Below are 24,202 nucleotides of genomic sequence, written 5' to 3' on the forward strand. Positions count from 1 at the left end.
AAAAATAGAGTTGAAAGGGAAAGCAGTGAGGAACAAAGACAGCGTACCATTACATGAAATAAAACATAATTATCAACAAAATTTGGTCTATTCCAGCTACTCAAAACAGAGCTAGCGTGTTTTAAAAAGGTATGATTAATCCTTGAACTTCAGTTACTCTTAAACATACATTATGCAAATGCTAAATCTGCCGATTTCAGGTCTTTCTTTAGGCCTGAAATGTCATCTGAATTATTAATTAACTTATCCAGGCCATAATCAACTCTCGATGTCATCGCTAGTCTGTGATGTTTATTGCATTAGGTTCCGATTTGCTGTTCTACTTCCATTTAAGATTTAATCATGAAATGGATAATCAAGACTATGTTTTTTATCGTACCGACTTTAGTAATGATGATCGAGGCTAGGCCTAAAATTCAATCGCTGAAATCTTGGTTCAGAGTGGATCAATTTGACTAAAATTTTCAGCAAATTCCCTCTGTACATTATCTAGTTTTTAACTACTACAGTGAGAACTGCCAGCTCTTTATCTAATCTCCCATAATGTGTCTTTAAAGGCAGTACACAGGAGACAAATCTCATAGTTAGACCAAATGCATAATTACAAGATGTAAACTGAAGGATAGACTGAAGGTCCTTTAATTGCTGTGAGGATAGACTGAAGGTCCTTTAATTGCTGTGAGGATAGACGGAAGGTCCTTTAATTGCTGTGAGGATAGATGGAAGGTCCTTCAATCGCTGTGAGGATAGACTGAAGTTCCTTTAATCGCTGTGAGGATAGACTGAAGGTCCTTTAATCACTGTGAGGATAGACGGAAGGTCCTTTAATCGCTGTGAGGATAGATGGAAGGTCCTTCAATCGCTGTGAGGATAGACGGAAGGTCCTTTAATCACTGTGAGAATAGACTGAAGTTCTACAAACAGTTCACCGTGTTCAGTCTTGTGTTGGTTTAATTCCACCAGTTAAATTTGTCCTTAAAATGTGCATCTGATCGAGTGAAAGGGTTAAAAATGATCTGACTGTATTGATCTCCATTAACGTCAAATGATTCAGCTAGAAATAAAAAAAGAACTTATTAAATCAGGCATATTCTGGACAATATTTAATTATTCACAGCTTAATACTAAAATTTACTAAAATTAATGATTTAACATTTAATTAAGAAAACAAACCAAAAATATCAATGCTTGAATTAAAAGAAAAGGTCCATCTCTGATAGTCTGCAGAGAATACCCCCAACACTGATCAAGCTTATTGATATAGTCGGCAGAGAATAACAAATGAGAACTGGGCTTGAAAAATCATGAAGGGTTTTCTTAATGCACGCTAGGAATCAAACCCGGCAATCTCTAGACCCAAAATTTAAAACAGTCAGCCATTAATCTGAGAGAATTACCAGTACAGCTGTATAGCATTACAGCGTACTGTTATTTCGTATTTCAAATGTCACATGCTCTTTTCTGTGCATGCCAATGTGTACATAGGACTTTAGTTTTTTTTATCCCATATAAACAACTAGGCACTTCCATGCCAACCCCTCCGTCATGCACTACCGACAAAGGGAAACCATGCCGGAAAATTTTTCGGCCACCACCAGGAGTGAACCAGAGACCTTACAAATAAAATTCTAATTTACCACATTCTGATTAAAGCACATATCCTATTTCGTTTCGTTTTTTATAGTTCAAAATTTCATTTTACTTGTCTTTACTACACTAGGATCTGGAAGAGTTGTTATATAACCTGCATTCTGGATGATGTGAGGGATTAGCCAATGAAAAGGACTGTTACGGCGAGTTTTTGGCGCTAGGTGCACGGAACTGTGGGTAACCCACTAGAAACAGCAACGCTGATTGGTTGATCAAATGTCTGCCATCATAGGGTCAAAGGTCGCTCGGATGACCTCTGACACAACCTTCCACTAGAACTGATCAGATCTTCATGTAGTAGAGGCCATCAAAAGTATAAAAAAACGAAATGAAGTATAGATTTGTATTTTATTCAGATTGGTTTTACCTTGGCATGTGTAGCATCACTTTTTATAAACGTATCAATACTGCTTCTTAGTTTAGCTATACGTAAATCCCATATATCTTTAATTAACGTTCTAACATCGTCAGCTCGAGGTATATCAGCTGTAGCACTGTAAATATACAATACAATTAATATATGTTCTAACATCGTCAGTTGTTGGGAGGGTGGATGGCCGAATGGTTAGCATGTGCGCGCTGTATCATAAGGCCTGTCATTGAGTCAACTGGCGTGGTTTCGAATCCCCGGTTGTACGTGACAAGGAGTAGGGTCGCCTGTCCAACCTCGTGGGTTTTCTCCGGGTCCTCCCACGTGCAAGCGAATTATTGAAATAAAATTAAACCATATGTTAGTCCTGAAATGACCTAGTTTGTGTCGAGTGGACTTTAAACTCCATTTCTCTCTCTCTCATCTGCTGTAGCACTGTAAATGGGTTGTCAGCCAATGGAACATACCCACAGCAGCACCCCTAATGTGTACAAGGGACAACATTTTTTTGTCCAATCCGAATGACTAGACAGCTCTCCTTGTCAGGTCCTCTATCCTACACCACTGACAAGGGGAAACCACGCTGAAAAATCCTGATGAACAATCTTGGCCAATACGGGGATCGAACCTGAGACCTCCAAGTCAACGAGCCAGCATCTTTCTCACTTAGCCACCGTGGCTCCCATCCCCAAGAAGAAGAACAAAATGATAAGTTTCACTTGGGGCTCAGTTCCTGATCGAAAAGTAATTAATAGAAATTTCAAACTGATCGGTTTATAACTCTAACAGTAACGGAAATTTTTGTATTTTTGGTGCTTGTGATTTTTATCTAAAGATTATAAATCTTACTATTTTAAATAAAGGAAATGATATTTAACGCCACATCAGCACCAAACTTACCATTTTAATAATATCTGGGTAACTTCCATATAATATTTACTCGGCATTGGAGTAAAGAATTTAGAATCTGTTTCTTCTTGCTTCTTGTCTTCAAGTTTCTCTATTAAATTAAAATTTGTAGTCATCGAACGTCAAGCAATTTCATTATGATAAACATGAAAGAGCAAAGGAGTACAGTGAGGGAGGCGCTGGCTTGCTCACCAAGAGGACTTTCCTATCTACGTAATGCCATCCTATTCATCCAAGGTCCACCCCACCAATACATGTATACACACACTGGAGTGGTGTAAAAGACTCTTTGACAATTGGAATTGGAGAAGAATTACATTAAGTCCAGACATAAGGCATCTGTTACAGACTTTATTAGACACAAATTATCACACAATGTAAATATACAGGCCTGGACATAAGGTCCATGGCACAGACTTTATCAGGCACAAAACATCTGCTATACTAGCAGGATACCCAGCTTCGCCCAAGGCCCAAATTTTGCTGAGGGGCCCAATTCGCCCAGGGCCCAAATTTGGTGGCCTAAAACATTTACAGGATCATGCTGGATAAATTGATACCACATATGTGGCCGTAGAGCTCGGTTACGAAGCGTTATTAACCCTGGGTCCATTGTTATTTATATAGATAGAAGTTATGAGATAATTTGTGTCTGACAAAGCCTGTGACAGATGCCTAATGACCAGGCTGGATAAACATGTAAACAGAAACACTGATGTGTGGTTAATATTCGTCTCCCTAGCACTGAACTAATAACTAAGTCCATTCCTATCCTATTTCAAAATTTTAACTTACCAACATCCATCCAATCAGGGGGAACAACTCTACATTTATGTCTTTGTTTTAAATTGACTGCCATCCATAATGGTATTTGAACTGGTAAACCTGGATTCAGAGGTCCAATATCTCCCTGAAACATTCAATTTTACCATTTCAAATATGTCTAGAACAATCCTGTGATTTCCAGGGAGTATCAAGTTGCAGTCATGAAATATGACAGGTGAACGGCCCAAATGAGTCGTTTTCTCCATCCATAGTCTTAATCAAATTTTTGTCTCTGTTAATGCTTTAGGAATGTTCCAAAGAATGTCTGATGTAACTATAAAAAGGCTCGGAAAGAGGCAGACATTTTGCCATATTGCCACTCTATATGTAGCATGATACAACATTTGGGAAATATTCCCCTTTTTCTTTGAGTTGTGTCCCTTATAGTTAAGTTTGTTTTTCATTTTGAGTGAAGTTTGTATCACTACCGGCCCAGGACTATACAGGGCAGTGGATACTTACGACTAGCCCCCCGATCCTTTCACCGGACCTGATATGTGTAACCTATTTGTTGTTTGTGGTGTCCTGTCCATAGGTTTGTCTTGTGTAATTCTTTGTGTGTGGTGTGGTCCCCCATCATTTATAACCAACTTTTGATTACATCACAATCCTGCTCTCACCTTGACATCTATATTCAGGACTGGCAGAATTGTAACATGGCTCACTTTGGAAATGAAAATCGAAGATCTCCTAGGAGATTATTCAGAGGTTGTTACTTCGAAGCCGGTCTCAGAACAGAGAAAGTTCTCTGACCGCTACTGTACCGCTCTACCCCCAGGGATGTAGTCATAACGGCCCTATGCCATAACGGCCAAAAACAGGTTTGGTCAAATCGGCCCTATTTTAGTCATAACGGCCAAACAGTTTGGTTATACAGCCAAAAGATTTGGTCATAACGGCCAAACATTTTAATTTAATGAAAAACAAGATATTGTTGTTGTTTATTAAAGATTTAACATCCAATACGTTAGATATGATAATATTATGGATAGGTTGATTTACAGAGTTTAAGGTCTTGAGAAGAACAAGTATATTGATTTTTAATGAATTTTGATAACTAAACAGCTAAATCCATGATATTAAATGTTTTGTATACTAAATGTTAGCATGGGGCAGAACTTTATAAAAACCAAACAAATTCTAATGATTTTCTGATAATTACTTTATGAGTTGTTAATCTTAATCAGATTTTAGTGTATTATAAATGTTTCATTATCGAAAAAAGTAAAAATATGCGACAACTCTTGTAGACTGCCCGGACGATTTAGCTGCTGTGGGCGTATGTTCCATTGCCTGGCAACCTATCTTTTATATTATATTAACATTAAATTCAGGAATAACTACACCTAATGCACTAAAGTAGTGAACCCAGTCAGTTTTGGGTCCTTCTGTTTTGGATCTAATTTCGTTTCCTGTATGCATATTATATCTATTTTGGATTAGCTAACAAGGTGGTTCAATTCTGTCATACGTGGTCTGAGCAAATATTATACTTATCTTTGATAAAAATAAGAATTGACTTTTATCATTTGACAAAAATAACAATTCATTCATCAGACAAAGGAAAGAGATGAGTACTAATTAATCAACTGATTGAATAATCCCTAATTAGGTACTTCACACCCTCTGATCAGTGATTAGGTAATAAAGGTAAAAGACTTTTGTGTTTTTAACAATTTTCAAGTGTAAATAATTTAATTAAACCAACCTGTATTGGACGTTAAATCTTTAATAAACAACAAGCAATCCATTCGGGGTTTTTTTTTCATGTATTAAATTAATGTTTAGCTAATGTATGTATTTATATTATCTGTTAGGCAATATCTTTGTGAATAAATATCATTTCCTGCATGTAAAATATGGTTTATATTTTCTTGGCTGTTATGACTAAATTGTTTAGCCATTTCAACTAAATATTTTGGCCGTTTCGACCAAATATTTTGGCCGTTATGACCAAATTTTTGGGCCGTTCTGGTTTAGGGCCGTTATGTCTATAACCCTACCCCCAACCTCTGTTTTATATTTTACAGCTGTTTTGTTTGAGGTTCTTTATAGCTTCTATTTTTCATTAATTTTAAATTGCAGCTTAATAGAAACGGACAGGAATGATCAAAGGACTTTGTCCATTCAGAGACCAAGTTAAAGGATGTTTTTGTACAGGATGTTATTGCCCCTTTTAATTGATAACTCACTCCAATCAGAAATATTTTGTCTTGTGCAAAGTTGGGGACAATCGTTACCAACTCTTTTTCGGCTAAAAATTCGACTTCAGCCGGGTCCATCATCTTTAAACTTAACAGAAATATTTAATAAAAGCTCAAAGCTTAAACAAACAATTTGGTTGTGAAATGTCATGTAATAATCATCTGAAATCGGCAACAAGTTTGCTTCTCATTCTTCGTAACTTGTTTTTACCGCCATATTGCTAATAAAGGTCAAGGCTGAAACAAATAGCATAGTCTAAAATGGAATCTAGGATTCAACCCGAGCGTAATAATTATTTTGTTTAAATTCATGACCATTGAATGACGAGATTGTTATTTCAATGTAAATTTTAAATTACAAAAAATATTTTAATGTTGATATTTTGGTTTGTTTTTAGTTTTGGGTGTAAAACTGGGAAAACGAAAATAGCCGTCATCCTGGATCCAAGCTCCGAAATTAGAGATTTCCGGCAGGTTTGTTTTGCCGTGTTTCAAGATGGCGATAACCGTAGGGTTATTGTTTATTGTTGGTGTTGTTGTCCGTTTAATTCTACTACAGACTGATTTACCACAATGGGTAGCGAACAAGAACGAAGTAATAACCCCACTTACCGCCTGGGAAAGAGGTATATCAAATTACTTTTCATTTGACCAATCTATCAAACCTAATTCAATTTACTTTTGTGTCAATGTGATCTCACTGACTCAGTTCAGTACCGGTAGTCTAGATCTAATATAAGTGAATTGATGAAAATTTAAGCTGTCTATATTTGTGTAACAATATTTTAATTCTATCCAATTATACATGTACCAAGTGGCAAGAACACCTGTGTTTTTGCGGTAAATGTTGTTAAGAACATGGGGATCGAGTCTGCACGCCCACAGTTACAGTAGTGGCGCAATGAGGAGATGCTGGCTCAGACTCACTTACCAGATCCGGGATTCGATCCCAATGTTGGCCAGATCCGGGATTCGATCCCAATGTTGACCGAGAAACTGCCTTCAGATCTTTAAGGATGATTTCTCCTTGTCAGTGGTGTATAACAAAGGGACAGCTTCAGTTATCCCGATGTGAAGAAAAACTTAGGTCCTGTGTAGGTATAAATGTTGGCATGCACATAAATAGTAAATTAACCCTTGACAGTTGAAATTTTGTGAAGATCAGGCAGAATGCTGCTGTCCGAGTAAATATCCCTTAAGGTATAAAGTGCGCCCATCTTTGTTATAAAACTAGTAATGGAAGTTGGACATACTTCTTCAGTTGTACATTGCTGAAAAACAATAAAGCTGTTGTCCGAGAAACTTTGTCAGGATTTTCCAGTCTGATCCCCGCTTGTCAGTAGAATTATACGCTTTTTGAGTGTTCAAAAAAATAGAGGACTTTTGTGGTAGCACTTTAAAAGTCTCCTGGAAATCGTAATGACAGCGGGTTGTAGCGCCACTGCCAGGGTAAAATTTCTACCATAAGACATTGCATGTCTTATATGTATGCCCATCTTCATTGATCCGGTTGATGCGGATTAATAGGACATTAAACCCTGTTTCATTTCCTTAAAGGGGCATTATGGGAGATTAGCTAGAGAGTTGACAGTTCTCACTATAGTAGGTAAAAAATAGATAATGTAAATAGAATATGCTAAAAATTCCAGTCAAATTGCTCCACTCTTAACCGAGATATTAGCTTTTGAATTTTAGGCTAGCCTCAATCATCATTACTAAAGTCAATACGATAAAATACCATCTCGATTTTTACGTTTCATTATTTTGCAAAAAATCTATTCCAGTTCGCTAAATATCGCTGGCTGGTATCGAGAGTTGATTATAGTCTGGATAAGTTAATGTCTAATAATTTAGGGAACGTTTCAGGCCTTAAGAAAGACCTGCAATAGGCAGTTTTAGCTCTTGCATAATGTATGTTTAAATAACAAACTATAACTCAGTATTCCAGTCTACACAACTTTAACTCAGTATTCCAGTCTAGTCTACCCAATTTTAATTGGACAGTACTATAGGATAGTATAAGGAACAGGTGGTAAATTCTATGGGATGTAAGAATCTCAGTAAGCTCAGTGTCTAGAAAGATAAGTCATTGAGTGACCACTGTTTTACCACCAGAATCTCTGTACATGTACTATATGTAATTATGTACTAATGAAGTTGTTTGTTTTTATTTCTAGTACAGGAAGGCCTGGCTCTAAAGAAGAACATGATATCACCATACGATGGCGATATATTTCATGAGGTACATGTAGAATTATTTTATTGGTTGTTGTTCTGGCAGTCTGATCTGGAGATAAACACTTCATGTTCCAAATGTAGAGGGAGTTTATTTATCATTTAGCATCTTCATTAGCCCAGTCGGTGCAGAAAAGTAGGACGTTAAAACCGATTTCATTTAATATCCATTTGATCATGCTTGAATCATTATAACATGAGATATCAACTACACAAATAATCCACATGGCTTTAATAGTGAGGGGGGGGGAGGGGGGGATGGCCGAATGGTTAGCATGTGTGCGCTGTATCATTGTTTGTCATTGAGTCAACTGACAGGGTTTTGATTCCATGACAAGGTGTAGGGTCGGTTATCCAACCTCATGGGTTTTGTCCAAGTCCTCTGGTTTTCCCCCACTACTAAAGACCCCTACGCTCAAGCGAATCATTGAAATAAAATTAAACCATATGTTAGTCCCGAAATGACCTGGTTTGTGTCGAGTGGACGTAAAACCCCATTTCTGTCTTTCTTTCTAGTGAGTTAAATGGCTGATGTCTGGAACAAGACAAATCTGCTGACAAAACATCTACGTGTACATACAGACATTGCAAGAAATAAACATAATTTTTTTTTTAAAAAATTAACAACAAAAAGGACGATAATCCAGATAGAATCTTGGAAAATGCTAAAAGAGAATAAGTAAAAGGAGCTAAACCTTGGCTTATTTACTAACTTGCAGCAAAACAGTCTCCAAGAAATTGATTATATCTAAATGCTGGCTTTATCTATGGACGTAAAACTTTAACAAAGACAGGCTGCCATTCCACAAAACACATCAACGGAACTGACAATTTTATTTTTGATAATTTGGCCCAAATTAAAAGTTTAGTTATTTCAAGACATATTGCACAACAAAGTACTTAATTTTCATCTAATTTTGACGACTTTTCTTTTATTTTAGACACCAATTCTGTTAAAAATCATGGAGATTGTCAATAATTTTCCTACTGGAAGTAAATATTTCTTTGTGGTAAGTAAACAAGTATATATATATAAACATTGCTGTTCTAATCCAGTACCAACTTCATGGGTTTTCTCCGGAACCTCCAGTTTCCTCCCACTGCTAAAGACCCCTACGTGCAAGCGAATTATTGAAATAAAATTGAACCATATGTTAGTCCCGAAATGACCTAGTTTGTGTCGATTGGATCAACCCGCATTTCTCTATCTCTCACTCTAATCCAGTAAAATGCAGAAGTATTTTTTTTAAATGGTCAGTTTGGTGGGTCAAAGTGAGTATGACTCTTTTTAGCAGACTCCTGGTGTGGGCCAAGAAGAGCCTTTCTGGATATTTCAAGCTTTATTCTCACTAGACAGCAGAGTTGATGCTAGCATGGCGGACAAGTATTGTGTGCCTGGTCAGTGGGATGCGAAGGAAAATTGAGAACCCTTGTACATTTTTGGTAGATCCCTTGGCATTAGAATTTGAAGAAGAGAAGGCAAAATACTGCTGTCTTGGCAAAATTGTCCACACCTGTATTCTAGTCTCCTAATGACTGCCGTAAAATGTCCTCACGACATTAAATCCCGATTACCTACATTCTTTCAACAGATTTTGATTTTATTTTATTTTACAGATTCTAGATCTATGGATGGGTTTGTTATTATTGTCAATTACTAATAAATTTGCTGTTTACAAGGTGAGTACCGGTATTTATTCTTGATGAACAACCCTAGTTATTTATATATTTACCAACCGGTTGCTCAGTGAATAAAGCACTAGTACAATAACCACAAGGTCCCTGCATCGAATCAGGTGATGACCAGGACAGTACCTCGGGATCTTCCAGTGTGTTTTTATTTTGTGCCTTCATTGAATTGTTGTCGTATATTATTGTCACCTCTGTCTGTCATCCATAATTGATTGTAGTCACTCTAGAGCAGGGATGTCAAACATGCTGCCCGCAGGCTAGATCCGGCCCGTCAAGGGTTTAAATGTGGCCCGTGCACAAACAGACATGTCAATAATTCTTTGAAACTAGCAGTGGAAATCATTTATTATTGTTTTCCAGTTTCAGTAAATCTCTGTTCTGTATGTCATAGATATCTAAGTTGCATGTAATACGAAATGTTGTGTTCAATATTATATCTTGACAATTTGGAAACCAGTCTAAAACATTACCTGTGTCAAAGATGTTTGGCTTTGTTTTTAGAATTCAGTAAAGTTCAAGGACGTTTGGCTTTGTTTTTAGAATTTGTGTATATCTCCGACCCACTTGGTGTAAAATTTTAGTTTATATGGCCGCTGAAACGAAATGATTTTGATACCCCTGCTCTAGAGGCTAAAGTTATTATCTGATTGCCTTGACATTTAGAGTTTAAGTTCATAAGACAAAGATGCCGATTGATTTCCATTATCAGAGTTATTGCCCTTTTAACGCTTGCAAAATCTTGTGAACTCTCTTGGGGCTAAAGTTTATTATCATTCAGTGGTTTGCAAATTGTACCTAGTGTTTTAAATTCATGAGATGAATGGTATCTTATTGATGTTTCATGATTTCCAATAACTCAAACAGCTGAACTTATCGTCTGATTACTTCACTACATGTTTTGGTGGCCGAATTGTTAGCATGTGCGCGCTGTATCTTAAGGCCTGTCATTGAGTCAACTGGCAGCGGCACTGTGGCCTACTTTTATATCAAATTTCAACTGCCAAGGGATCTTTTATGTGCACGCCAATGTATACACGGGTCCTCAGTTTTTCATCCCATCTGAATGACTAGACAGCTGTCCTTGTTAGGCATATTTATCAAATGGTACATGTAACTTATATTTAACAGTTAAAACAACAGGCTGAAGGGGTGAAGAAATATTCGGTTGATGTTGAGAAGATTATTTTGAGGTCGAAAGATTTGAGACATTTAGGAAGTTATGTTATCGCAGTGTAAGTTTTATGTATGTTTTTATACGCTCGCATTTTCAGAATGTCAAAGGCCTACAGTTGAGTAGACATAAGAATATTGGGCAACGGACCAGGTGCCAGCCTAAAAAAGAAAATATCTCTACCAAGCAAAACTAAAATATGTTCACTGTTGCTAATTACAGTTTAACTTACGAAATGCTGGTTATCAGGATTAACACAGAACTCAATTCTATGTCACTCAATTTTAATTCAGAACATTGCTGATTCTACAATCAGGCACCACTCAAGACTACATTCTAAAAATATAATCTCTGTTTGATTATCTCACAATTCTACTGACAAAACATTGGTTATCAGGAATAACAGAAGCTTATATTATATTCATGGCAGGTACAGATCCAACGAAAACATCTTTTAGAGTTAGATATTCCCATAGTTTAGTTAAAATTAATCTCCCCGCGTTATGCTACAGCTTATATTACATGTATGTTTATAGATATATGTTTTAATTATTTCAGTCATAGGGGGGTGGAGGATGGACTAATGGTTAGCCTGTGTCAATCATTGAGTCAATTGGCGTGGTTTTGATTCCTTGGTTGTACGTGACAAGGAATAGGGTTGTCTGTCCAACCTCATGGGTTTTCTCCGGGTCCTCCAGTTTTCCTCCCACTGCTAAAGATCCCTACATACAAGCAAATTATTGAAATAAAATTGAACCATATGTTAGTCCCAAATTGACCTAGTTTGTGTCGAGTGGATGTTAAACCCCATTTCTCCATCTCTTTGTTTCAGGCATTTTTTAAATCCTTACACTATATCAACATGTTTAGCCAGATCAACGGCCTCGGTGTCAAATTTAGCTGTCATTTATATCTTCTACTATATGTTACACAGTAAGTAGAGATATATTTTTTATATTGTCCTCTGGGAGCCACGGTGGCTAAGTGGGTAAGACCCTGGCTCGCTATCTGGAGGTCACATGTTCTATCCCTGCATTGGCCGAGAAAGTTTCTCCTTGTCAGTGGTGCAGGACAGAGGGCCTGACAAGGACAGCTGTCTAGTTGTTCAGATGGGACGGAAAACCGAAGTCCCGTGTACATATCGGCGTGTACATAAAAGATCCCTTGGCAGTTGGAATTTGATATAAGAGTAGGCCATTGTGCCACTGCCCAGGCAAAATTTCCCTCATAGCACACTATATGGCATAAGCCTATCTTTATTAGCCCAGTTCAGAGCAGAACAGTAGGATGTTAAACCCCATTTCATTTCATTTATATTGTCCTCACCCACGTGTCAGTCTGTCAGCCACAATTGTTCCAGAGGCTAAAATTGATCTTTTTGAAGAAATGCTGTAGACACTACAGAAGTTATTATCCCATCCATTTTAACTTCATATACACAGTGTTTAAGTCCAAGGTCATTAAACGAAAAAGTCTAATGATTTCCAATAATTACTTTTAGAGCTATGGCCCTTGAACAATTTGAAAAATCATGTGGATGCTGTAGTGGCTAAAGTTTTTTTCCTCTTGATCTGAAATTAATACACAGTGTTTCTTTGAAGAATCCTGTTGATTTTCAATGATTTCCGATAACCCAAACAGCTTAAAATTATCATTTGATTTCTGGTACATGTAATGTATAATAAATATTAGCAACACTCATTATCAAACTTAATCAGTCAGCTTTAAACTAGACAAATTAGATGATATATTTGGTGATTTTAAATGATTTTTACGAATTTTTAAACAAAGATTTGGTATTAAACGAATGTGAACAAAATTAGTGCTAGATACACAAGATTAAATGATACCCAGGTTACAGTGATGTAGTGTTAAAAAACTGAGCCATACAGATGGAGTGTGAGAAAGATAAATTTTAATTAGATTATGAATGTCCATTAGTAAATATTAAAAACTATGTTTTTTATTTTTCAGATAAATTGATTCTATGTACTTTTTTCATTGCCGTGGCAACATACCAATCATTTTATCCATTTATATTAGTTGCACCTGTGGCTTTATATTTCTATATTCATCAGGTGAGTTCAACTTATATTTCTCTATATATATCAGGTGAGTTCAACTTATATATTCCTCTATATATTTCAGGTGAGTTCAACTTATATGTCTGTATATATAATATATATGACCATCTTTATTAGTTCGGTTTGTACCAAAAAGTAGGACATTAAACTCAATTTCATTTCAGTAGTACATTGAGCAGAAGGGCTGAATTATTGCTTGACAATTGGATAGGTTTATCAAAACTTTTATGCCTAATAGAACTGTATGGTAGGGTGACCCACCATAAATAAATATCTCCATATATCTCGACAATTTCGCCACAATATTTATATATATGCCAAGCCTCAAATCAGTTTCACACAATTATAGTCACTAAATAAACGATCATGTTGTACTTAATAAGCTATGACCATTAATCATGTATAAATAATAGACTGAAAACTGGTTCCATGTGTCGTCCATAACATCCAGACACTTTTGAGTAAAAGATAGGTTACGTGCCCTTGTTTTGAAATTAGTCTCGCTTAACCAGTCTATCGACCATTCTAGGGCTGATTGACAGGTCGGGATAATCAAGACTACTTTTTTACGAAACATAACAGAAAGCTAGAACAAGAAATTGAATTTAGAAATGAGCACGTTAGCTAGCTCAACAATTGTTTTAAGAAGCTTGTAAAAGTAAAATGAAACTACTGCTAGTATCATGTTCCTGCCTTACCCGAGTGTTTCAGAGATATTATTTGTACTAAACCAAAAGATGCCGCTCTTAACGGTACTGTTAATGATAAAGCGATTTAAAAAATGAAACGAACGTAATTTCTAAATCTGCTGTAATAACCAAGAAGCTTAATTTTACTGCTATTGAAAATCGTCAACAATAATTTTTTTACGGCTGTAATAGTTGATAGATTTGTAGAGAATTGCACGTGCCATGGCTATTTATAGTATCATACTGTCAGAAAGTTGGCCTCGACACGGCGAATGTGCACGCTTCAGTGGTAGTCTCGAACTATCAGCGGTTGACTGTATTTCTGTAGGTGCGTGAGTCACCCTATGTATGGGCAAATAAATTTTTTTTTAAAAATATGGTCCTTTATAAGTGATAAAATTGTCAGGCCCTCCGTCCTGCATCACCGGCAAGGGGGAACCATGCCAGAAAATCTGGTTGAACTTTCTCGGCGAATGCAGGGATAGAACAACCGACCGCCAGGCTAGTGAGTCAGCGCCTTACCAACTTAACCATCGTGATCCCCCTGACAAGTTTGTTGATTAACGCAAGTTTGTTTGTCTTGTTGAGAGCAGGTTAGTCTTGTAGGTTTTGTTTGGGTGTCTTGCCGTGTGTTTATCTATACCATCCATCAAACTTGCTAGCAGGGTTGCGTGACACAATGATTAACACGTGCGCGTTGGATCATTGTGTCAAGGGGTGCGGTTTCGATTCCCCGCTTGTACGGGACAAGGATGAGGGGCACCTGTCCAACCTCGTGGCTTTTCTCCAGGTCCTCCGATTTCCTCCCACTGCTAAAGAAACCTACGCGCAAACAAATTATTGAAGAAAAAATAGAACCATATGTTAGTCCCGATATGACCTAATTTTGTGTCAAGTGGACATTAAATCCCATTCCTCTCTCCAAATTCTCTAAAAATCAACACCTATTTCAAACCTTTTTATACTTTGTTTATTTGTTGATTTTTTTTGTCATTTTAGACTTCACCAAAGAGTGTTACATCATATAACAGTTCTGGGGCTATATTTAGTTACACACGAACATGTCTTCTATCTATTGGTTGGTTGATGGTATTATTAGGTTTATCGTGTGTTATGGAAGGATCATGGAGTTTTCTCTATTCTACATATGGATTCATGTAAATATTTTTCTTTTTTTTTTTCATGCTTTATCTCCAGGGGATTTCCCCTCCTGGAAAAGCCTTGAAGTCTTTTTGTAACATATGCACAAGCAAATTATTGAAATAAAATTAAACCATATGTTAGTCCCGAAATCGAAATGACCTCTCTCTCTCTTTCTCTCTCTCTCTCTCTCTCTCTCTCTCTGTAATGGGGTATATAAACAAAAGAGAGTAATATTAGTCTGGAGATAAGAAGTTACTCTATATATTTTTTTATCGTTTTTTTCAGATTAACTGTTCCTGATCTATCACCAAATGTTGGTGTATTCTGGTATTTTTTTACGGAGATGTTCGAACATTTCCGTGTTTTCTTCATCTGTGTTTTTCAAATAAACGCAGTCGTTTATACAGTTCCTTTAGCTGTTAAACTCAGGTACTTGTACATTTATTTTCTGAATTCAGAATTGTGAACTGTGAAAGTCTTTCGGTGAATTCACCCTCATACTAGAAAAAACATATTGATTGAAGAATGATTCAAATCAATCTGTTTTAACATGTTATTAGTATTTTCACGTTTCTCGTTAACCAACAAATCTGATATATTTAAGTATTGAGAATTATGCATTTGAAATTTGTGCCATATAACATTTATGTAAATAGCGTTCTGTATCGGAATATATATGTATGAAATATTAAATCACAAATGAATGTTATTATTTGATGTCCACAGATATAACAACAGAACGCAAATTTCAAACACATAATTCTCAATACTTAAATATATCAGATTCGTCGGTTCGCGAGAAACGTATTAGTATTTGAGTTTCTCATTGCTTTCAGTTGATTTCATGACAACATCTTTGTCTGTCTGTCTGTCAGCTGCTGAAGAATAACTCAAACCTCCGACATCTATAACCTTGGATGTTTTTTTTTAATTGTCTAGAGCAGTGTTGCTATATTAAAATTTTCCCTGTCAGACATTTTTACCAAAAAAAGAAAATAAAGGGGTGTAACACTTAGCGTTTTTGAGGCAGACAGATTCTGGCCACATTTAAAAATCATGTGTCAATTAATTTTGGAATTTTGAATATTATTCACCATGTCTTGATGTCCGATTGAGCATATTCCTGGTCAGACGTTTGGAAAATAGTGTAGGACATGCCCGGAATATATAGGTGAAATAGCATCAGTGGTCTAGAGCCACGATGGCATAGGACATGTTTGGAATATACAGGTGAAATAACATCAGTGGTCTGGAGCCATGATGGCATAGGACATGTTTGGAATATACAGGTGAAATAGCAGCAGTGGTCTGGAGCCACGATGGCTCATGTGTAAAGCACTACCTCTCTAACCAGAAGGTGTCTGGTTGAATCGAGCGGTTGGCCGAGAATATGCCTTATGATTTCTCAGCTTGGTTTCCCTGTGTCAGTGGTGCAGGATGGAGGGCCTGGCGAAGAATGAGATGAAAAATTGAGTTGTACATGTTGGCATGAACAACAAATCCTGTTTGAATTCAATAACAATGGTAGGCAGAAACGTCATGGTTGGAGCAAAACTTTCCATATAACACACTGCATGGCTAGATCTATTTGTTAAGACCAGCTCAATTTTTGACAAGGTCGCTGAGATGTAAATAAGGTTAGTGCACGTGATTGTTGGCGAGATTGTGGGTTAGGGTTAGGGTAAGCATTAGGGCTAGGTCCAGTGTTTACATCGCGTGACCTTTACCAAACTTGAAGATGGCCTTATCAAATAGATCTAAACCAAACTGCATAGGGTATTTTTGTCTAAAAAAAAAAAATCTTTTCAGTTCTTATTTGAGTTAAATTTTAAATAATAAATATTGTTAGCCTTCTAGTGCTTTGAGTGTTTAAGATATATTTATATTATATTTCAGGAAGAATCCAGTGTTTTTCCTCTATATGTTAATATTTTTAACGAGTATATTTAAATCGTATCCTAGTTACAGTGATGTTGGTCTTTGTTTAACATTACTACCATTGTGGAAACATACATTTTCATGTAAGTAGTCTTGATGAACCAGCCAATTAACTTCCAGTTATTGTCTCTAACTACTAGTATAGTAGTCTCACTGAACCAGCCAACTAACTTCCAGTATAATATATAGTCTCTAACTACCAGTATAGAAGTCTCTACCTTGCAGTATATATATAGTAGTCTCTAACTCCCTGTACAATAGTCTATAACTATCAGTACAGAAGTCTCTATCTTGCAGTGTAGTAGTCTCTATCTTGCAGTGTAGTAGTCTCTAACTTCCAGTATAGTTGTCTCTAATGTCCAGTATTATTAACTTTGATGTCCTAATAAACTTGATATAGTGACACTATTAGTAGTTAAACTTGATATAGTGACACTATTAGTAGTAGTGGTTATAAACAAACTCATGGGTATTACGAAACTATCTTAATCTAAGTGTAAAAGGAGCCACAGTGGCTAAGTGAGTAAGACACTGGCTCGCTAGTCTGGAGGTCGCGGGTTCGCTCCCGGTGTTGGCCGGGTAAGTTCATCAGGATCTTCCCCTTGTCAGTGGTACAGGGCAAGGAGAGCTGTCTAGTCCTTCGAAGGAGATGAAAAAACCGAGGTCCTGTGAATACATTGTCGTGCATGTAATAGATCCCTTGACAGTTAGAAATCGATATAAGAGTAGGTCATAGTGTCGCTGTCCGGGCAATATTTCCCTCATGCTGTATGCCTGTCTTCATTAATCCAGTCGATGCAGTTGGATGTTAAACCCCATTTAATTTTATATTTTCAGATATGCGTAATAGTTTTGTTGTAGCATGTATGTATATATGTTGTACAGTATTCGCTCCTGTATTGTGGCATCTATGGATTTACGCTGGAAGTGCTAATGCCAACTTCTACTTTGCTATAACATTAGTATTTTCAACTGCTCAGGTATGTATGTAGGGTGTCAAACACCATTTCATTATATTTCCATATTCCTGAGGGTGGGGTGGGATGGGGGGGGGGGCGAATGGTTAACACACGTGTGTTTAGTCATAAGGTCTGTCATTGAGTCAACTGGCATGGTTTCGATTCTCCGGGTGTATGTGAGGAAGTACGGTCGCCTGTCCAACCTCTTGGGTTTTCTCTGGGTCCTCCTATTTCCTTCCACTGCTAAAGACCCCTAGGCGCAAACGAATTATTGAAATAAAATTGAACCATATGTGAGTCCCGAAATAACCTAGTTTGTCTCTCTCTCTCTCTCTCTCTCTCTCTCTCTCTCTCTCTCTCTGTGCATGTAAAAAAAGACCCCTTGGAATTCGATATAAGAGTAGGCCGTAGTGCAGCTGTCCAGGCAAAATTTCCCTCATAGTACACAGTATGGTGTATGCCCGTCTTCATTGGCCCAGTCGGACGTTAAACCCCATTTCATTTCTTGTGTTGATTTATACACCACTGAAGATTTTGTAGAATTGGAAACAGGAAAGGGTACGGCAACACTCCCTTAGTAAGTTGTTAAAGCTGGACAGGTTTTATACATCTGCGTGGATACTGGATCAAAAGAAGATGATACCGGTGAGGCGAAGGTGTAGGATAATATAATTTAAAGGATAATATAAATTAAATTATTTTGTAGAATTGTTCCAGATCTGCATTATTTAAAACGATACTTGGTTTGTTTTTTTTTACAGATATTTTTAGTAACGGATCTGCTGTTTGCGTTTCTAAGAAGAGAATATGATCTATATAATGGTACGACCCATAAATTAGAAAACGGTGAAACAACACAAATTATATTAGAATAATGATTCGAACAATTTACAACACAAAACGGAAAAAATTTTAATCAAAAAAATGGCGAAACAACACAGATTAATTTAGATTAATGATTTAAACAATTTAAAAAAACAAAGTAGAAAAATGTTTTATCAACTATAAAAATGAATTGTGATGAAATCAGATGTCATTTTATTCTGTTCTACATGCAAATACAAGCAAATATCATTGAATACAGCTATTAACTACTTTTGTCCAGAATGACGTCACTTTCAGAATTACGTCAAACTGTAATGACGTCAACACTAGCGACCACAATTTTTATAAAAAAAGAAAGAAAAAAGGGCGGAACCTATGATGAATTTTAACGTTATTGGTGAATATGTTTTTGATATCGGTAATCTGGATAGTACAGTGTATTTTGAAATTTACATGTAGTTATAGAATAAAAACAGAACTCAATGACCATTAAATACCGCTCAGGTTATTCAATGGTTCAAGAGAGTGTATCCCTTCGCAAGTATTCCACAAGCGCGCTATCTATATATTTAAAACTATTAATGGTTAAATCTGTAATGTCACCAGAATAAGAACGGTATTGAAGCTTGTATTGTTTGCCTTTTAACATTGTAACTTGGGTATCATTCAATCTTGTTATCTACCACTAACTTCTTTCACATTCATTTAATATCAAATCTTTGTTTAAAAATTCATAAAATCGTTTAAAATCACCCAAAATCATCTAATTTGTACTTGTGTCCAGTTTAAAACTGACTAATTTTGATAATGAGCGTCCAATTTACAAGGGTTTAATTTCCTGACAACTGTTCAAAAATTATACATCAATAATCAATTGGGTTGTTTATTTTTTATCAGTGATCGAGTAATTAAACACTTGTAAATTGAAAACTCATTATCAAAATTGAATGGTCAGCTTGAAACTGGACACATGTACACATTAGATGATTTTTGGTGATTTTAAACGATTTTTACAAATTTTTAAATAAAGATTTGATATTAAACGAATGTGAAAGAAATTAGTGCTAGATACACAAGATTAAATGATACCCGGGTTATGGTGTAAGGGGCAAATAGCTCTATTCTTCGGAACCTTAAAATAGACGAAAATGGTTCTAAAATCTAAAAGCACATGTTCATATAATATGAGTGTATGTATATAAAGTAATTCATGTATATAAAGTAATTCATATCCAATTTTAAAAATTTTTATTCTAATTTCTAATCAATTATGTTGGGTGAAATATGCGCACAATCTAAATTGAAGAAAAGTCATTTGCACCTGCTTAGTCCATTCTACACGTTTTTTTTCTTTCATTTTTATTTTTTTTGTCGTCTGTGAATCAGCCATTTTTATAACTCCCGCTTTGTCTTCTGGGATATGTTGGGTTTTTTTGGTCATTACAAATGGCGCTCAAAACATTTATGGCCAAAAAATACAGAGTTTTGGAGTTAATTAAAAAAAATTTAATTGTGTCTTAAATATTGGATATTACTATCACATATTTTCACGTCAAGATAACAACATCAGTATTAATTGAAATTGACCAATATTGAATTCTAATTCTTGTTTTTAATTTTCAATATTATGGATGATATTTAATTAGAGGTTTACCTCCTTTCACTAAATGTTGATTAGTTTATGTCATTTTATTCAAATCAAAGACATTACAAGTACAATGATCCATTGAACAACATCATTGAACAACATCATTGAACAACATCATTGCAGAGGGGAATACTAGGGAGCCAGCGTCTTATGGCAAGGAAAGAAGTGTCTAGTGGTTTGAAAGGAATGAAATACTATGTTCATCTTCATTAGCCTGGTTGGTGCAGAAAAGTAAGACGTTAAACACCCATTACAGTTTATTTCATGTGTGAGCTCCTACTTTTCTGCTCTGACTGGGCTAATGAAGACGGGGTACGTACTAGATATATAGCTCCCACTGTTAAAAAAAATCATGTCATAGAATTATTTAGATAATATTTTGATGTAAATTTCTTTATACACACCTAGGAATAAAATTTTTGTAATAAAAATATGTTTATACAAGAACCCTAGTTGAAATAATTTCTCCATCTTCTTTTTAACCTTTGAACCAGGAACTGCTTGCCTACACTTGATAATCATAGTCTTTGGGTAAGGCTCTTCAAAACGAATTTGGCTACAATTGACTTAATCTTGGTATGTTTGTTCTTTGGACAATTGCACATGGATTGATGGACTTCAATTTTTGATATGATGTCAGGATTAGAGATGCCGCCGATGATGTCATTTTTTCAGAGGTTTCTAGTTCATATAGTGGGCTTTTGCTTATTTTGAGAAAATGTCTAACTGGCCCTTGTTTAAGGTGCTCTTCCCATACTGTGAATAAGCATCACCCAAGCCAAGGAATTTATCCAGCAGTTTAGGAGATGAAACAAAAATGCCAAGATATTGAGTCATAAAGTTTCCTCATCCCCTCCCCAAATTTTATTTGAACAAATATGAATACCCGCCGTCTAAGCCAGTGTTTCTCAACCTTTTTTTGCAAACGGCACCTCTTGGAACACATGAAAAAATAGCGGCACAAATGGCTAAATATATATGAAAAATATTTGAATTTTGCAAAGAAAAACAAACATGGCACGTCATAGACGGCATAAAACCGTCAGACTAGTCATAGACACATAGAATAACTCAAACTAAATAAAGAAAAACACAGCTATGTTCCGTTCAAAATTTCGCGGCACACTTAGGAAGATATTTTAAATTTGCTAGAAATAAATCAAGCCGTTCAAGAGAAGAAGATGACCATTAAAAAAGTTACAGGATGGATGACAGATAAATTGGGTGGGGGATATGAAAGCCCTCTCTCATGAGACATTGCCGCTATTGTTGTTCTTAAAGGGACAATAACACTCTTGCTGGCTTGACAGCTCCAGAAAATAAAAAAAATAGCCTTATTCTAAGTACTAGGTGTGTTAGTGTCTTACCATTTGTGTAAATTATCCATTAAATCCTATTTTACTTGTCCAGAGGGTTCAAAAATATTTTTAAATCCAAGTCACATTTGAAAAGCTTTACGTCAGGCTTTTCAAATCATTTAGTTGAATTTTTCCAATTTTTTAAATTAGGTGTGTTAAGATGAACTTTGTATGATCAATTAATTGGAATATTGTAAAATAGTGCAATTTGTTGACCAGAATAAAGATTGGGACATATTATTCAGTTACGACAAGAGTGGTATTGAGCCTTTAAACAGAAGCATGCAGCAATGGAGTCTTCACTAAATATGTCATGGTAACAAAAAAAAAGATAAAAATTTCTAAAATAGTTATCCTTAGTGGGGTCCGGCGTGGTTTTCTCTTAAGAATGATGCAGGACGGATGTCCTGACAAGGACAGATGTCTAGTCGTTCGGATGGGACCAAAAATCGAGGTCCCGTGTACACATTGGCATGCATGTAAAAGATCCCTTGACAGTTGGAATTCGATATAAGAGTAGGCCATCGTGCCGCTGTCGGCAAAGTTTCCCTCATAGCACACTGTATGGCGTATGCCCGTCTTCATTAGCCCAGTCGGAGCAGAATTTTAGGACGTTAAACCCCATTTTATTTCATTTCCTTAGTGGTTTCATATTTGTGGGGCAAAGGATGAGGTAAATAGAATGCCTGTTACACCAAGCGGAGAGAGTTCGAAACATTTGGTATAATTACAATGCATAATGGCCAAACACTATCGTGACCTACAATATCAAATATATTCGTTTATAATAATATTATAATAATAATTTATTTATATATCGCCGACAATTCAACTCAGCGAGCTGCTCCCAGGCGCTTTACACAAGTAGAACTAATATAAAATTATAACAATCCATAAAAAAGACATAAACAAAAAAAACAGAACATTATTTAGTACACATGGTAAAAGTCTGACACAACGACAGCTCGGACCGTATTCAATCAGTTGTATATTTGATTCAAAAGTTCGGTTTTGAGATACTTTTTAGAACCTTTTACACACCAGAAGAAAATTCAGCCAATTGCTGTTTTAAGGAGCTTTACCAAGTTTTAGACGTCATATTTATATTACATTAAGAATAGAGTTATAAAAAAAGATATAATTCCACATATGTAAAATAACCCGCAAGTCAATATTGATATAAAACAGATCTACGCTAGTACGTCTGATGGGTAGTGGGTTTGCTATAATCGAATTGCATTCCATAATCTGGCACTTGGTATCAAAAAGAAAATTGGCCAAAAGGAAGTAAATGAAATGCAGGGCCGGTTTTTGGCACATTTGACTAATTTCCCCAAATTGGCCCCCGCACCTCACAAACTTAAAAAATTGTCCAGGCAATCTGGCAGCCGTGCTGCCAAGTGTGGCTATTTTCAGGTATTAATGAAGTAAAGAGAGAGAGAGAAATGGGGTTTAACGTCCACTTGACACAAACTAGGTCATTTCGGGACTAACATATGGTTTATTTTATTTACATAATTCGCTTGCGCGTAGGGGTCTTTAGCAGTGGGAGGAAACCGGAGGACCCGCAGAAAACCTACGAGGTTGGACAGGCGAACCTACTCCTTGTCACGTACAACCGGGGAATCGAAACCCCGCCAGTTGGCTCAATGACAGACCGTATGATACAGCGCGCGCGAGCTAACCATTCGGCCACCCACCCCCCCCCCCCCCCCCCCCCCTTAGTGAAGTAAAGCATAGTTGGCCTAACATATGAATGAATATAGACAAGGTTTCTGGGTTATATTCCCGATTGTTTTTCAATTTTGAGTGAAGTCTGTATCACTACAGGCCTGATACTGTACAGCCCTTACGGATAGCCCACGGATTCATTCACTTAATCTGATATATGCCTTTTTGGTGATTTCTGCGTATTGTGTCTTGTTCGTAGATTTGTTTTGTGTAATTTTGTCTGGTGCATATCCACATTCAGAAACAGATCACTGTAAACGTGCAACTGTATGGGTTTCCTTGGTATTATGGATGGTGTTGCTTTATAAGCAAAATATTAAATAATAAAACTCGATTTGAATTAGACAGGAGGAAAAGGAGCGTCTTACTTTTTTGATGGAAAATGGAAATACCCCACATTGATTGGGAAGATGGTTAAACAGAAATTTTTATGTCATGTGTCGGAAAATATTCCCCAAAAGATATGAAATCAAATGGGGTTTATGCTCCTATAATTGGCTAATGAAGGCAGTCTGCTATGAGGGAAATTTTTCCCGGGCAGCGGTACTATGGCTCACTCTTAAATCGAATTCCAACTGCCAAGGGATCTTTTACATGCACGCCAAAACGAACGACTAGACAGCTGCCCTGCATCACTCACAAGGCGAAACCACGTCGGCCAATGCAGGGATCGAACACGCGACCTCCAGACTAGCGAGCCAGTAGGACATTAAACCCCATTTTATTTCATTTCATTTCATTTCTAGTGGGGAATATAAATCCGACACATGA

The 24,202-nt window shown here is 36.4% G+C and overlaps 2 protein-coding genes across 2 annotated transcripts; one reads left to right on the forward strand and one right to left on the reverse strand.

Moving 5' to 3' along the window:
• On the reverse strand, window positions 1-6,183 carry LOC126816482 (DNA replication complex GINS protein PSF2). Its single transcript, XM_050543100.2, has 5 exons — window positions 5,947-6,183; window positions 3,725-3,839; window positions 2,921-3,020; window positions 2,018-2,144; window positions 1-1,054 (listed from the first exon to the last, which is right to left on the reverse strand). Exons 1-5 carry the CDS (start codon window positions 6,037-6,039, stop codon window positions 935-937), a joined length of 555 nt encoding a protein of 184 aa, XP_050399057.1. The 5' UTR covers window positions 6,040-6,183; the 3' UTR covers window positions 1-934.
• A 255-nt stretch (window positions 6,184-6,438) lies between these two features.
• Window positions 6,439-20,789, forward strand: LOC126816462 (phosphatidylinositol glycan anchor biosynthesis class U protein). Its single transcript, XM_050543066.2, has 12 exons — window positions 6,439-6,584; window positions 8,136-8,200; window positions 9,135-9,203; window positions 9,811-9,873; window positions 11,014-11,117; window positions 11,889-11,989; window positions 13,031-13,134; window positions 14,829-14,986; window positions 15,258-15,401; window positions 16,869-16,993; window positions 17,748-17,890; window positions 18,631-20,789. The coding sequence occupies exons 1-12, from the start codon at window positions 6,455-6,457 to the stop codon at window positions 18,742-18,744; spliced, it is 1,320 nt and encodes a 439-aa protein (XP_050399023.1). The 5' UTR covers window positions 6,439-6,454; the 3' UTR covers window positions 18,745-20,789.
• The last annotated feature ends 3,413 nt before the right edge of the window (window positions 20,790-24,202 follow it).

The sequence above is a fragment of the Patella vulgata genome, chromosome 3, assembly GCF_932274485.2.
Source record: "Patella vulgata chromosome 3, xgPatVulg1.2, whole genome shotgun sequence".
Lineage (NCBI taxonomy): Eukaryota > Metazoa > Mollusca > Gastropoda > Patellidae > Patella > Patella vulgata.